The sequence below is a fragment of the Zonotrichia leucophrys genome, chromosome 1, assembly GCF_028769735.1.
Source record: "Zonotrichia leucophrys gambelii isolate GWCS_2022_RI chromosome 1, RI_Zleu_2.0, whole genome shotgun sequence".
NCBI classification, from domain to species: Eukaryota; Metazoa; Chordata; class Aves; order Passeriformes; family Passerellidae; genus Zonotrichia; species Zonotrichia leucophrys.
In genome coordinates this window covers 74,460,933-74,475,779 of record NC_088169.1, presented here as the reverse complement: position 1 = coordinate 74,475,779, position 14,847 = coordinate 74,460,933, and the positions used below count along the sequence as shown (strand labels likewise).

Here is a 14,847-nt window from a genome sequence, read left to right as displayed (position 1 = left end):
CCTGTCTTACAGACTGGAAAAGCACATTACTGAGCTTTAGGAATCCTACCTCATCTGAACAAACTTCTAAACTCAGCATTAGGTTGTAGTGATTAAAATTAGTATCTTCCATTTGGGTTCAGAGACAATTTGATTCTGCCAATACAATCTCTTTTGAAATACTGATGACTGTTACTACTATTTCATCCACTACCATCATCCTGCCAACACAAGAGAAAAAAACTTTGGTATTGCCCCTACCATAGTAATTCTTTAAATAGGTAAGATGTTTTCTGCCTTTCCTTACAAGGAAAAAAAACCAATATATATGTAAACAGCAAATTAAGCTGAATTAGCAACTAGCCAAGGTAAGCAGAGCAAGAGCTGGACCACACAGCAGTACCCAGTGCCTGTCTATCTTATTAAAGCTCATGCAAGACACAAAACAGCTGCTAACTGTCAAAGGCTGGGTACAGTCTAGACTTCCTAAAGGCTTCTCATAAAATCTCTCAGCTATTGCAGAAACAGCTGCTGCTATAGCAGCCACAGGTTTCTCTTTGTTAGCCAAGACAGATTGGAAATAGATCAACAGGTAAGAAGCAAAAGGGCCAGAAAAAGGGTCAATTATCAGACTGAGAGATGAGTAGAAGCTGCATATCTCATTCCATCAGTTCTAGAATGACCATACTCAAAACTTGTTCAAAAGGTCTGGTGAAGCTTTTCTTTGAAACATTGCTCTGCTTTCAAGGCTTAAGAGACTCACAGGTTTTCTTTATAGATCAAAGCACCTAAGATCCACAGGCTAAGAGATGATGAATGTGTTCAGATGAACAGAAGCTAGGCAGAAGTCAATGATCCATACACAGCCCCCCCTCTTTAACCCTGAGCCACAAATCTGGCTGATATCCCTAAAGCTTTCCTTCCTCAGACATTAGATCAGGGCCTGGAGCATCACAGCAGTTCTCAGTGTTTGCACCAGCCTTTTGCCAGCCCAAGACACAGGAAGCAGAGTAAGGCAAGGAAAAGCAGAGCTAAGGAGAGAATGACAAGCCTGGGGCTGCATCTTAGGAAAATGGTACACAGCAACATAAATCAGGATATTGTGCCAAACCAATATCCCTTTGGAGCAAACTATGACTGTGCTTTGCTGTCTGGCAGGGCACAGTGGGTGTCCCACAGCAGTCTGACACAGTCCAGACACAGCAGGGCAGAGCTGATGAGGAGGGACTACAGGGTGTTGGTAACTTTAGACTGGGAGTAAGATCTACAGCCAGGAAGGGAAAATTCTTCTATGGGGTGGGTATGTTCATAGCACTACTGAGCTCATAATAGAAATGCTACCTGTGTATTTCTAAAGTTTTAATGAATCAAGGCCTTACACAGCAGCATATAAAATGGCAAGTTAGGAATACTGGAAAAACAGAAATCTCAATATTGATCAAGCTCCTGCAGCAAACCTGCGAAGAAAAATTCAACACTTCTTTTGAGAGAGCTGCAAACTTGGCCAGGCTTCTGATCAAATACTGTAAAACTGCATATCTTTAGAGACACCAAATGGAGGCACTGAAAATAACACCTAACTGAAATAAAACCAAAATTCTCAACAGAAAGGACTGGTCCCTGTTTTGCAGTACTTTGTTAAAATTTATGGATACAGAATATGATTTGCCATTAAGTTTAATAAAAGACTGTTCATCTAAATTTACCACATGGCCTTGTCTTTCCTAGTATGACAATTTCTGAATAAAAGAAAGTTGCATTCAATAACAGAGCGTTGAAACTGATATTCATTAATAATTTCAGTTTATCAACTCCTATAAAGACAGGGTGAATGTGGTGATTTATAAAATGCAACTACGAGTCCACAGGACATTCTAAAAGTCTCATTTTATTCTGCAGTTTCCCATGAGATAGTAAAGAAATGGGTCACATACAGGAAAGATTAGCCTGAGACCCCTACTTTTCCTGAAGTATTATAGGACAAGACAAATCATCTTGCACTGCTTTGCCCTCCAACTATTGAGAAGTTTTTATAAGCTAGGCAGGAGTGCCAAGCAATAATGGAAATTTCCTCCTTCAAAACAAGTTTAATCCATCTTGTAAACTCCTCAAAACATGATGGATTGCACCAACCAGGGCCACCACTTGCCCCTCTGCGCCTCTTCATAAAACTGTTTCATGAGACTGAGATAGGAAAGAGGATCTCACACCTACATTTTCACCTCATTTCATGCAGGTGTAAGAACTTGGATTGCTGTAGATTATCTGATGCAAGACAAACGCAGTGTTGTGAAGAATCACGTCTTTATTTTGCAAGATTGTTTATATTTAAAATGAACATATATGCCAGTAACTATTCCTTTTTCAACATAAATCAGGTGTGCAGAAACAAATTAAACATCACTAGTGGGCTGCCCTTGGGAGTGACACCAGGGCTAGTGACCTGGATGATGGGTCAGAGCACACGTTCAGCACATTTACAGATAAAATAAAACTAGAAGTGGCTGATATCAGATGGTTGTGCCACCATTCAGAAGGATCTGGACAGGCTGGACAACTGCTGTCAACAGGAACCTCATGAAGTTCTACAAACAGAAGTGCCAAGTCCTGCACCTGGTCAGGAATTATTCCATGTATCTTTACACACTGGCAGCTGATGAGCTAGAAAGCAGCTTTGCTAAAAATGACCTTGAGGTCCTGGTGACAAGAAGCTGAACATGAGCCACCAATGTACTTTTGGAGAAAAAAAGGCCAACAGCATCCTGGGTTACATTAGGAAGAGCACTCAGCTGGTAAAGGGAGGTGATCCTTCCTCACTTATCAGCCCTGGTGAGGGCTATCTCTTGTACTCTGTCCAGTGCTGGAACTGACTGGGCTTCCCACTACAAGAACACCATGGACTTATTGGAGCAAGTCCAGGACAGGGACTTAATAATAAATATTATTAAGGAGTATCTTTATATAAGGGGATGCTGAGAGAGTTGAGACTGAGCAGCCTGGACAAGGGATGGCTAAGGGTCAGGGAAGATGGCTCTTATTCATGTGTGTGAATAAATGACAGGAAGGAATGAAGAAGGAGCCCAATTCTTCCTAACAATGTACATCAACAGGACAAGAAACAATGGACACAATTTAAATCCCATGCCATTCCATCAGAACATGAAGAAACAGTTTGGATTTTTACTGTGACAGAGGTCAAATACTACAAAATTTTGCCTACAGAGGTGCTGAGTCTCTATCTGCATAAATATTCAAAACACAACCAGACATAGTCTTGAACAACCTGACCCTACTTAAGCAAGAGCTTGGGCTACATGACTTTAAGAGATTCCATCCAATCTCACCAGTTCTGTGGACCTGTGAAGATGATACAAAAAGTTTGAGTGGTGATAACTAAGTCACCAGGCTAGGAGGGTCTTTGTGTTTAGTCCTCTGTTCTGCCAGACTTCTTTTTTATAAGCCACAGCATTTATTGTAGTTATTAATTATCACAATCTGCCTAACTCAGATCCTGGAGGGACAAGCATATAAGCAATTGAAAGAAATGCTCTTTCCATTACTCAGTATAATGAGGCATTCTTCTTCTTTTTTTTCCTCTGAAGTGTCTGCCAATTTCCAAAATAGAATACAGAACCAGCCGGGTTGCAAGGTTAATTCTTTATGACACTTTTTATTTAAATGTGTGCATTTACTGTTGAAGAGAACAAAGAAAGGACAAGACATATGGCTTTGTGCATGTTTTCCACCACATTGCAGCCTGATGTATTCAAGTAGGAAAAAACACCCTACAGAGAGAAAAATACAGAGAAGAAGAGAAAGACACCAAATGTTGATGCTGTATGTGTAAGACCAATTATTTATTAATAGAGTGTGTAAATTTTGCCTGTGGTAAGATTTAATGGGAATAGAGAAGGGGGCTTTGCTCCTAAAATAGGTAAACCACCTATTACTGCAACTGATATTTTCATTTTAATATCAGATGAAGAGCTAAATGCACAAAACCACAAAGAAATCATAAAAAATTGTACAAGTACTAGAAAGAAAAACTATAAACAACAGAGCATTTCATGGGCCACTGGCTTGTTTAAATATATCTGTGTTTTGACTGCCTGCACCTGAAAAGTGCATTTATGGCCCATTAGGAAAAGGCACTGAAATTTGTGAGAAACCTAACAGGCTGTAGTCCAATGCCTATGCCTGAAATATCTAGAAATGGTCCAAGTCTGGCTGTGTCCCTGGCTGAAATGTACACATTCCAGCCTTTTACAGCTTCAAAATGCTCCATGCAGACCACTTCCCAGAAAGACTTGTATTTTTCATGTGATTAAAATCACTGTGCTTTTGGCCATCTCTGACACCATCAAGGTCTCATGTATGCTGAGGTATGCTGCAATACAATAACCTAGAAATGCACTGCTTATGGTGTTGCATCAATAAAATAAGAGAGCATTTGTGCCAGAGTCAGCCTTTTCATTGGAATGGAAAGGATAAGAAAGTCCAGGGCTGCAGTACTAAGGCAGAATATGTGAAATTAAAGCATGAAATAAAGATGAAGGAAGGTCAATGGAGACCTGAATGCCAAGATTTAAAAATCATTGTATCAATGATCTTTCAATCATTATATCAATTAATCTTCTAGCGACACCATCATATTGCAGTTACTTATTTACTTAGCATGTCATACCACCTTTCATACTTGATATTAACTTGAGATGAATGTGAACAGACACCATGGAAAATCAAATTAACAATGTAAAAATGGAACTTCTCAGTAAAGCATCAGACCACATGCAAACATTAAGTTTACCTCAGCTCCCAAACTGAGAGAGATTATTTCATCTTCAAAAGCAGAATGTGTATCAGTATGAGGAGGAATTCCTGTTTAAAAAAAAAAACAAAAACAAACAACAAAAAAGTGACTACAATAATGATAATAATAATAACAACAACAATAATAGAGTGCTATCTCCATTGGCAAGCTCTATTTCTATGGATGTCCCTATGGAAAACTGGGATGTATGGTTGAACAAACAAAACTTACCATAAACAAAGGAATTGTCTTCCATAAGAATTTAGGGTAATTGTCTCACGCCCAGATTAGATGGACACAATTAACCTAAGTGTCTTGTATAATCAGTAGAAATACCTAAGAAGATCGTTCAGTTTACTCCAAGGCCTTGCTCATTCCTGGATGGACTCCCTGCTGCAGAGAGAAGCTCAAGCACTTTGCTCTCCTTGCAGGCAGTTTAGCCCTTAGAAGCAACAATTATGGTACCTACGGCGATTTTGGGCTTTAGTTCATCCACAATAATATATTTCTTCCTCACTCCCTTCAGAGAGGAGTAATTTCAAATCCCTCTGTTTCCTAAGCAAATGACTGCATTAAGAATTTCAGCTTCAACATTAGGACCTGCTACCTCAGAGGCAGGCACTGTTAAGATCAAGTCTGCCTGTGCTTTGCACTTCCTAGGCAAAGCAACATCCCTGCTAGGCTAACCCCTGGGTAATACATCTGTTAGTGTGGGTATGAGTACACACACACAACTGAGAATTGCCAAAAGGACAGTCATTTTTAGGGGTCTGTTTAGATTTTTCTTTCATATCTGCTAATTGGAAAGAAACTGCCAATCCCTGCAGCTTGTGTCACACATTTTAATGCCAAATGCTAGAACAGCAGTGTGCATGCCACAGCAAGATCTCACCACATGGTGGGGAACAGCAGTCAGCAGTGAGCAAGGGAGAACAGCAGACAGCTTGGGAGAACTGCAACTGCACCTTCCTCTGATCCACTGCAGGCCAAGGCAGACAGAGTCATTCCTATACCATCCAAACTGAAAGTTTTATTTGATTATCAAAAATTCTACCCAAGTTCACTTTGGGCTCTGTAGAGAATTCCTGAGTTGAAGACAATTTTGAAGTGTCAGTCAGCTCTATAAAGCACCCTTATTATACAGCAGATTTTATATCCAGATGTAAATATTCTGAATTGCATTAGTTTCAGGGAAAACAATACAAGTGTTTTATGACACCAACCATTTAATCTGACAGAAAATCAGTGAGACTTGAAAACCAAGGACAGATAGATACTTGTTTGTTACAGCTCACAACTTTGCCTCGGTACAAAGCACTGAGGCTCTGCCTCAAGAGGCTCAAACTTGCACACTGAAGACTGTGCAATTCACTGTGCAGCAGGAGAACACTGACAGCTCTCCACATTGTCACCAGTAATTCAACCAAGACCACACTGACCCACACATCTCATTTAATTTATCTTATGTGTGATTCCTACAGTTTAGATACTCATAGCCATAACTCACTTTCCAAAATTTCAAGTATAATTTCCAGGGAAAAAACAGCTCAGAACCAAGATGCAGGCAGTATCAATCTGACTGCGCTCTGTGCTCATTCATATCCTAATGATTTGCACTTAAGAAAGGGTATTTTGCCTTGGGATTGGGTTTTTGTTTGATTTTTCAAAAAACACTGCTTCCATTCTTGATAGAAATCTACAATTCTAACTAATTTCCTCAGATGTCCCAGCCAGAAGTACAAAATGTATCAACTTAACAGATTGTCAGATACACAAACAAATAGGATCAGACCCTTGTTCAGCAGACACTCTAATAGCTGCCAGACATTAATTCTGAGAGTAAAGCCATTCTTCTTTCTTCCTAAGGACAAATGAGATACTCACCCTGGAAAGCAAGCCAGATACTTAACCTTGATGACTAAGCTTAGCAAAAAGTACAGCACGTGATTTGTTCCCTAGAAGTGTGATTAGAAGCTTGTTTTTCTTCAGAAGCCTCCAGTTTGGAAAAAAATACAAAAATACAATAATTCCTTATTGCTAGGATAAGGGAACACTGCTTGCATCATACTTAACACTCCATATATCACATGCACTATCATTATATCATGTGTACTAACAGCAGGAGAGTCTCCATTTTTTGGACACTGTATGCACATTACAAGAAGCAATACAAGTTTGGAGTAAAAAAATCCACTGAACTAGAAGACCAAATATGACTATTTATTCCTGTATCTTTTTATAGTTTGTTTTCAAATCATGACCTTGGACTCAAACACCATAATTTTCCATAACCGTGGTATCAAAAACTGCACTTCTAAACCTAAGTTCCCATGTAGAGAAACCAGTACTAAAACTTTAGTTTTGTTTCAAAGCATCTCTGGTCACAGAGGAAATACACTAAGCAGGTTCCTGCTTAAATCCTGTTCCTACTCCATTTCACAGTTAGATGCTACACTCTCCTGCTTTTTAGTGAAGTTGTACTGGTTTGGCTGTAGTTCATTTGCTCCCCAGGTGCCCATACGGTGCTGTGCTTTGGATTTGTCATGAAAACAGTGTAGGTAATACATGGATGTTTTACCTCTTTCTAAGCAGTCCTTACACAGCATCAAGGTCTTTTATGGTTCTCATGTTCCTCTACCAGCAAGTCAGCTGGAGGTGCACAAGGAGTTAGCAGAGCACACAGCTAGGAGAGCACACAGCTAGGACAACTGACCCCATGTGACCAAGAGAATATTCCATATGATCATATGACATCGTGATCAGTAACACTGAAGTTACTTCATCCCTGGTGAAGTTTACCAGGGATGTCATTACTCAGGGACTGAGCACTGATGGGCCAGCAGCTGAGGATTTTTTTTGCATCACTTGTCTTCCTTTGTTTTGTTTGCCTTTTTTTTTAACTTACTAAACTGTCCTGATCTCAAGCCATGAGTATTCCTCACTTATATCTTCCAATTCTCTTCCCTACCTCAGTGAGGGGAGTGAGCAAGCAGCTGCATGGTGCCTAGTTCCCTACCAGGGTTAAATCCCTATAAAAAATAAAGAGCTCCAAATTTTTGAGGGACAAATGAACTTACCTTGTCCAGGTTCATACTGATTTACAGTCAGTTGATCAGGTTTATGTTTGATATATCCCTGCTTTAAGCACTTCTCCAAGAATGGGTTGCAAATTTCAGGAAGACCTAGTTACAGAAAGAGAACTGTAAACAAGACAGGACAGCTTTTTACAATATAACTAGGAAAACACATAGAAGCAGATTCATATACATGCAAGTCCATCGTTAATGATGATTACTCTGCATCTTCTGCTAACATACACATCAGAACCGGAGGCCTAATCTTCAAGTCCGATATTCTTGAAGGTCTCAAAATTACAAGGGCCACTCTTCCAAGCCCTCTGCATTCAGAAACAGAGTAGTCCTTACAAAAACTGTAGTATCTCTACACATAAATAAAACCACATCAAATCAGAGGAAAGGTTTTTACCAATTACAATAAAAAAGTTGCAGTCAAGGAGCAAAACTATTATTCAGAGAGTCAGTTGTGCAAAGAGATCTCTAAAAAATTTAGTCCCTGGAAATCTGTTACTGAATTAGATTAAATATCACCAAAAAATCTGCTGAAACAGGACTGGAAGGCATAGTCCTCCACTGAATCTTTAGTTTGCTCTTTTACCTGAGGACTTGATTGAAAAACTCTGCTGCAGGTAACACCAACAAACACGTTACTACTATCCCTTCCATGAATCTACTGATTTTTATTCTTGTTTTCTCCCAACAAGTATTTATGCTTTTCTGATACACAAGATAGTCTGTGAGACTAGAAAACAATTCACATATCAATCCTCCTACAATGATACAGCTGCACAGTTAAAATCTTAAGATAATGATAATCCTTCTGTTGCATGCTACATGGACCCCAGTACACATGCACCACCTTAAACACCTTCAAGTTTTACAGGAATTTAACTCTCCTATTTTGCTATTTTTAAATCTAAGTCTATAAGATGACTCACTTGCTTTGCTCTGACTCACAGCTTTCAACTCCCAATATGAGTTATTGAAACCTTTACAAAATTGCTTTCAGAGCAAAGGAAATTTTATTTCAGTGTGCATGCATCCAGCAAGTTTCAAGCTGGTTGAGATAAATATATACAGCAACATACGTCATATCCCCCAAATAAATTAATATGCAATTTGTAACACATAATTGTTTTATGGAACAAAAAGCTAAAAAGGAATGACAATTACAATCCCAAAAGCCTTATTTGACCAGAGCTCAACAAAGGGCAGCAACCTCTTGCTCCAAGTGACTGGACAACAAGCTTAAAGCACTAACAATAATTTGGAATGAGTCTCAAAATTAAGAAGCACTTTTGTGTGGGTGCTTAAGATACAGCAAAGGCTCTCCTTTAACCAGACTCTCACAGCCATAATGCAGCAAGGCTTTATATAATGGTTCAAACATCAGTGCAAACTGATATATAAACTTTATATAATGGTTCAAACATCAGGCTTTATATAATGGTTCAAATATCAGTGCAAAATAAGCACAGTTTAATAGGGAAGTTCTCACCTCCAGGTAATGGTTTGTCTTTATCAACATTATTATTATCATAGCGAAACTCATATCCAAAATGCTTTACTCTTCTATGCTTTAAAGTCTTCTGGGCTGTAAAAACACAAGTTTAAAATAAGATTAGACTACATAAAGACTATATGAAACATTGCAGGCATTTTACCATGTTTCCCTATTCCATTCTACCTGTTAAGCCTAAACATTCTTTAATTAGCAGTTAAAATAGTGTATGTGACCCTTGTTCTTCACGCACACACTTCTGCTTATTTTCTTTTCTAATTCATCAAACATCACATTCACTGCTGTTGTGAGTCAAAGGGATGGTGTTTTCGTATATGCAAGAAACAGGGAGTACCAATTTTTTTGAGCCATGCTTAATGCATCTTTTTCTTGCCCTGATCTCTGAATTTACACCTGATGAATACCCTACAGGTACATCAACATCCATCATTCTCATTAATCACCAAGTTACACATTAGCTAAGGTCAGAATAACCTTTTGCATTGCTCCATGGAACAAATTTACACAGGAACTCTGAAGTAATTTCCAAGAATTCATTTAATCAAGGATTCAACTCCAAAAGCTCAGGTGAAAGCATCCAGAATGTATGCCTCACTAAGTTATTTGTTTTACATAAAAGAAGACACAGCTCTTCAGTTGGACATCAAATTACAAACAGTCTTGTGTGTGGCACAAGACACATAGAAAAGACTTTAATTGTTTCTGGATGCAGGTTTGTTATTCAAGTAAATCCATTCTGGCATATCAATTCAGATCTCTTGTCCCAAGGAACTGATCACTTGCAGTATAAGACCTAACTTCTAAAACGCTAAGAGCAACAAGAGAATAATTTCTGACAATACATTTCCCAAGATCTAGACTTCCTGTAACCTGAAACTGCAGGAAAAAAAACAACATAAAAGTATAGAATGTCTGGATTCCTACAGTTGTACCCACCATTCTGAGTATCTTCATCTGCTTTCCAGTCAATACTTTCCAACATCCTCCTTTCTTCCTCTGGAGAAATAATCTTTTCAATTACCATTAAGCCTGGAGGCAAGCTTGTAGGAACAGCATTTTGCAAGGAAACTGAGGTATAGGAAAAAAAAAGGGGATTTTCTCACTCTTTAGAGAAAATAAAAGCATATGTTCCCTATGGAAATATAATTATTTTTATGATAATATAGCACAGCTGTAAAAATGTTTAGTGATACAATGGAGCCCTCATTGTGGTCTTATTTGGAGAAACAATGATCCCTTTTTGTCATGACAAAACAGGGTAAGGCCTGAGTTCTGCATCATTCCAGCACTTTCTAAAAATTTTACTGCATAAGACGAACAAGACTACACTATTAAAACATAAAACTGCTTGTGGCTTTCCTGTATAAATAATGGTAAACAGGATTTCCCAATCACTTCAGGTTCTACCTGAATTTCATTTTAATTTTGTAGAATTTTAGTGATTTACCATATCAGCAGCTTCCACAGACAGAATAGTCTGTAATCAAATGTGTACAAATATGGAGTACAGAACAATAGCTAGGTGAAAGCAAAACACCACTGATGTTGGGACATTCAGTTTGTTTTCCTAAGAGATCAAAAAAAGCTATTTGCTAGCAGAATGTACAGACCAACACTAGGAACCCTTTTTGCTAGACACTATGAAAGCTCACAGAAAGAGCAACAGTTCTTTATAGCTTATAATCAGCCAAAAAAAAATTAGGGGGAAGGAGGAAAAAAAGGATTCTGCAGGCTCCTTAATCCCAAAACCTTCATGCACAGGACTGAATGGTCAGGAAATTACTCAAATCTTTTTTCCTTTTGCTTACGAGTAATATAGTTGAAATTAGAGTATCCTAACCTGGAATACAAAGAGCAAAGATTATTTTATGTCCCGAATCTCAGATTCTAGCTTTCATTTTCTGTGTCTACTTACCAAAACTAGTGTGCTTTTACCTACATTTACAATCCAGGAAGTAAAAGCAAAGGGAAGCAGTATGCAGGAAGCTGGATATATAGGAGAGCAGAACAACTGTACCTTTTTCCACAAAATTAATATATAGAACAATGTTTTGGTCACAGTCTTCCAATGTTACTTCCTTTCCATTAAGGGCATTAAAGGCTTTCTTGGCTTCTTCTGTTGTTCTGTATTTCACAAATGAGTATGGTTTATTTGGTGGCATTAAGAGTGTTTCCATTGCTCCATATTCTTCTAGTATTCTGAGCAATTGCTGTCTACTCATCCCATTTCCAAGACCAGCATTGGCAACAACCAGGCTCTAATTGAAAAATAATTAAAAAACAAAACAAAACAAAATAAATTAGTAATTATTGTTGGTTCATTTAAAACTAACATTTTACCAAGAGAACAGCCCTATAAAAAAATTAAACCCATGAGCACTCTTTTATGTATTCTGCACAAGATAGTTACATTTCCATGAGCTTGTTACACAAGGCTAATGCAACCTTTGCTTGCCCAGCACACAGTGTGGTTGAAAGCCTTGCAATCTCTCTCAGAAACACCTCCTCAGTTAATGCACACTTTGAAGTGGCATGTGTGTGACAAGTGTACTGCAAGCAAACAGTGGCACTGGCACACATAATTTTGGTGGTTTCTGGAACAGCTGGGAAAAGTGTTCAATTAATTCAAACAACAGCATTTCACTTCTCTAAAAAAACAGAAAATGAGGTTTAGAACCAAAGAGGAGGGTCATTAAAAAACTGAGCACTGCTGTGATTATGCCTATTGTGAAGGCTCTGTTAACATCTGCTCTAAGCTCTGCACCAGGCTGTCTGCCAAAGATCATATTTTTCAAGATTTACCTCATTATTAATTACTGCTATTGTCTGGAATGTTATTGATGGAGGGACTCGTGTATGAAGGACATGCAGAGGTTCAAACCACTCCTTTCACCTAATCTACAAAGACCCCCACTAAACAACTGCTGCAGCACATGCAGCAACTGATGATGTTAATTCAGAGATAGTCAGACTCTTGCACAAAGCCTGGAAGTATTTTCTATATTCCAGACACAAATTTTCCACTAGCACTATGATTTTGTTTCACATATCATTTATTCAAATGTTCTGTCACCAAAAAGGACCTTGCTGGACCCCAAAATTATTCTTTGGATAGATCAGATTGATAATTTGGTACCTGTGCCAGTTTCAAGAGGAACAAGTCCCAAATTACAGACCCATTTCCATGCAACACTAGAAAGACACAGTCTTTGTACTAAATAGTTTACAGTACAAGCAAGTTTGCTGAGTCATTAACATCTGTCCATGTGGTTTGAAATTTGAGCAAAAATTAAACCAAATTCTATTACAAAAACATATAAAGATCTAACTGATGTTTCCATATTTGAATGGGAAGAATTTTCAGGATCAGGATGAACAAGGGTAGGCTAAATGATACTGCTCTACAGTGTTTCAAGCCATTTGTATTTCCTCATAAATTAGAGAGTGAAATTAGAAACTCTGACTTCCCTATCTGTCTGCAAGTTCCTGTCACTTTTTGCTACATCAGTATCTGTGAGGTCATTCTCTGATCCACTGCAACTCTACTCTGGCAGAACACTACAGATCAAAAATCCAAGCAGCTTTCTGTTAGGTCTCTTTTCTGCAAGGAAAGAGAAAGCTGTCCCCATTTAAACAGCTGCAAGTCAGCCAACCAGCTCAATTCCCACAGAACCATAGCCTTAATAAAAACAAGATGGGAAAGATTTCCAAGATAGAAGTGTTTTTAATGGTGAGCTCAGATGAGACAAATTACACTTGACAGAGAACTATGGAAGATATAAAGGTACAAAAGTTAAAAGCCTGAGGGGAAAAAAAAAAAGAAACCACAGAGAAACAGAATAAAAGTTTATCTACTTCAATAGCATTTCCAATGCTTCCTCCTTCCTCCTCAACCCAAGTAACTACTGTTTCAGGTTAAAAAAAAAAAACCTTATCCAAAGGCCAAAGTCTCTCCATAGACCCTGAACTGCTGAAGTACAGTTCTGCTTTGAAATCAAAGCACAGAAAACCCTCAATCTCAGGAAGTCTATTTTTAAAAAACTGCATTCTAGACAAGACACATGTGAGAAGAGAACACAGATAAGCAGCATTTTAACACTACCACCAAAATCACAACTACCTGTGTCGCATGGGAGACACACTTTATGCCCTCGTGTCTCATCAACGTATGCTGAGCTCTGACTTGCTTCCTCAATACTTTCTTCTTCATTTTCTGGACTTTCAAATAATCTTCACTGGTTTTAGCTTCCATACTGGTGTTCTGGAAAGCAGAAATAACAACACATAGTAAGTGTCCTGCTTGAAAAGGATCTCTCCCAAAAATAAAGCTTTAAAAGATTGCTATGATGCTTGATTTCATTTTCCCATTTTTCTCTTCCTCTTCACTCCTTTATTCACACTCACAGTATCACTAGATCCATTTGTGGGTTTTAACCTGTCTACCCCTCCTGTTTTCATACAGCAATTTCAGCTAATTTCCTTCTCTCTGCAGTCTCTCCAGAATAGAACATGAGAAAAAAATAACATGTGGAACTGCCATGAGATTCATATTGTCTCAGCTTCTCAGTTATTCTCATGTCTCACCAAATGCTTCAGTTGGAGATGAAATGTTTGGCTCCTTTTACCTAATTGCAACCAAGTGTGACATTTGGCCAAACTTGCCTTTCTTGAGAGCAGAAAAAAGAGAGTAGACTTACATGTCCTAGAGCAAGCAACTAGGATGCTCCACACATCATTTACCATATCTCCCAAACTTAATGAAAATCACATTCCTGTTGTGTGAAGGAACAGAAAACTGAGTACATATATACAAATATATATTTATTAGCCACTGAATTTCATAGCAACACAGAATTTACCAATCAGTGAGTACTTAAAGGTCAATGGCATTCTCCAGGTTTTGCTGCATCTTTTGCCACTTTTGGTCTAACATTACATTGAGATCATACAGTACCTTCCCACATTTCTTTGAGCCTACATTCTTTTCCTTTCTTTTTTCTACTCCCTTCAAATCCAAGGGAGGAGTCTGGATCTCATGTAAAATTATGACAAAGCTCCCAGACATTGATGCAGTTTGGATTTGACTTTATCTGTCCCTATAACACAAGTCCTTACCTGTATTTTAGAGGTATCTTCTCTTCTTTGCCAAAAATCCTCCTAACAGTATAGCTGGACAATCCAACTGCAGCTGTCTGTCCTATTCCATTCTTTTATCATCATGACCTAGCAACAATCCTTCCATCTTCTCTTTCTGTCAAAAAATGGTTTTGTTTCAGGTATTTTTAAGGAAAAAAGAAAACAAAACAAAACAAAACTAGGTCAATCACCCCTATATGTAATTATTTAACTCTGTCAACTGCCCCAACAGTCATGCATCCACTTGCATGCCTTCTGGCTTGCAGGACTGCAGAGCTGCTTCCCAATACCTAAACTGCAGACACAACCATGATAATATGACA

The 14,847-nt window shown here is 38.3% G+C and overlaps 1 protein-coding gene across 1 annotated transcript in view; it reads right to left on the bottom strand.

The window, feature by feature from the left end:
• The window catches only part of ALKBH8 (alkB homolog 8, tRNA methyltransferase), a 40,984-nt gene extending 26,342 nt beyond the window's left edge, over nucleotides 1-14,642 (bottom strand). Inside the window, exons 1-7 of the mRNA XM_064718231.1 lie at nucleotides 14,504-14,642; nucleotides 13,509-13,649; nucleotides 11,406-11,646; nucleotides 10,325-10,456; nucleotides 9,365-9,460; nucleotides 7,867-7,971; nucleotides 4,787-4,857 (exon numbers count right to left, since the gene is read on the bottom strand). Coding sequence (XP_064574301.1) covers nucleotides 4,787-4,857; nucleotides 7,867-7,971; nucleotides 9,365-9,460; nucleotides 10,325-10,456; nucleotides 11,406-11,646; nucleotides 13,509-13,640 — 777 coding nt within the window. The 5' untranslated portion in view covers nucleotides 13,641-13,649; nucleotides 14,504-14,642. The remainder of the gene's footprint in view (nucleotides 1-4,786; nucleotides 4,858-7,866; nucleotides 7,972-9,364; nucleotides 9,461-10,324; nucleotides 10,457-11,405; nucleotides 11,647-13,508; nucleotides 13,650-14,503) is intronic.
• Between the last annotated feature and the right edge of the window lie 205 nt (nucleotides 14,643-14,847).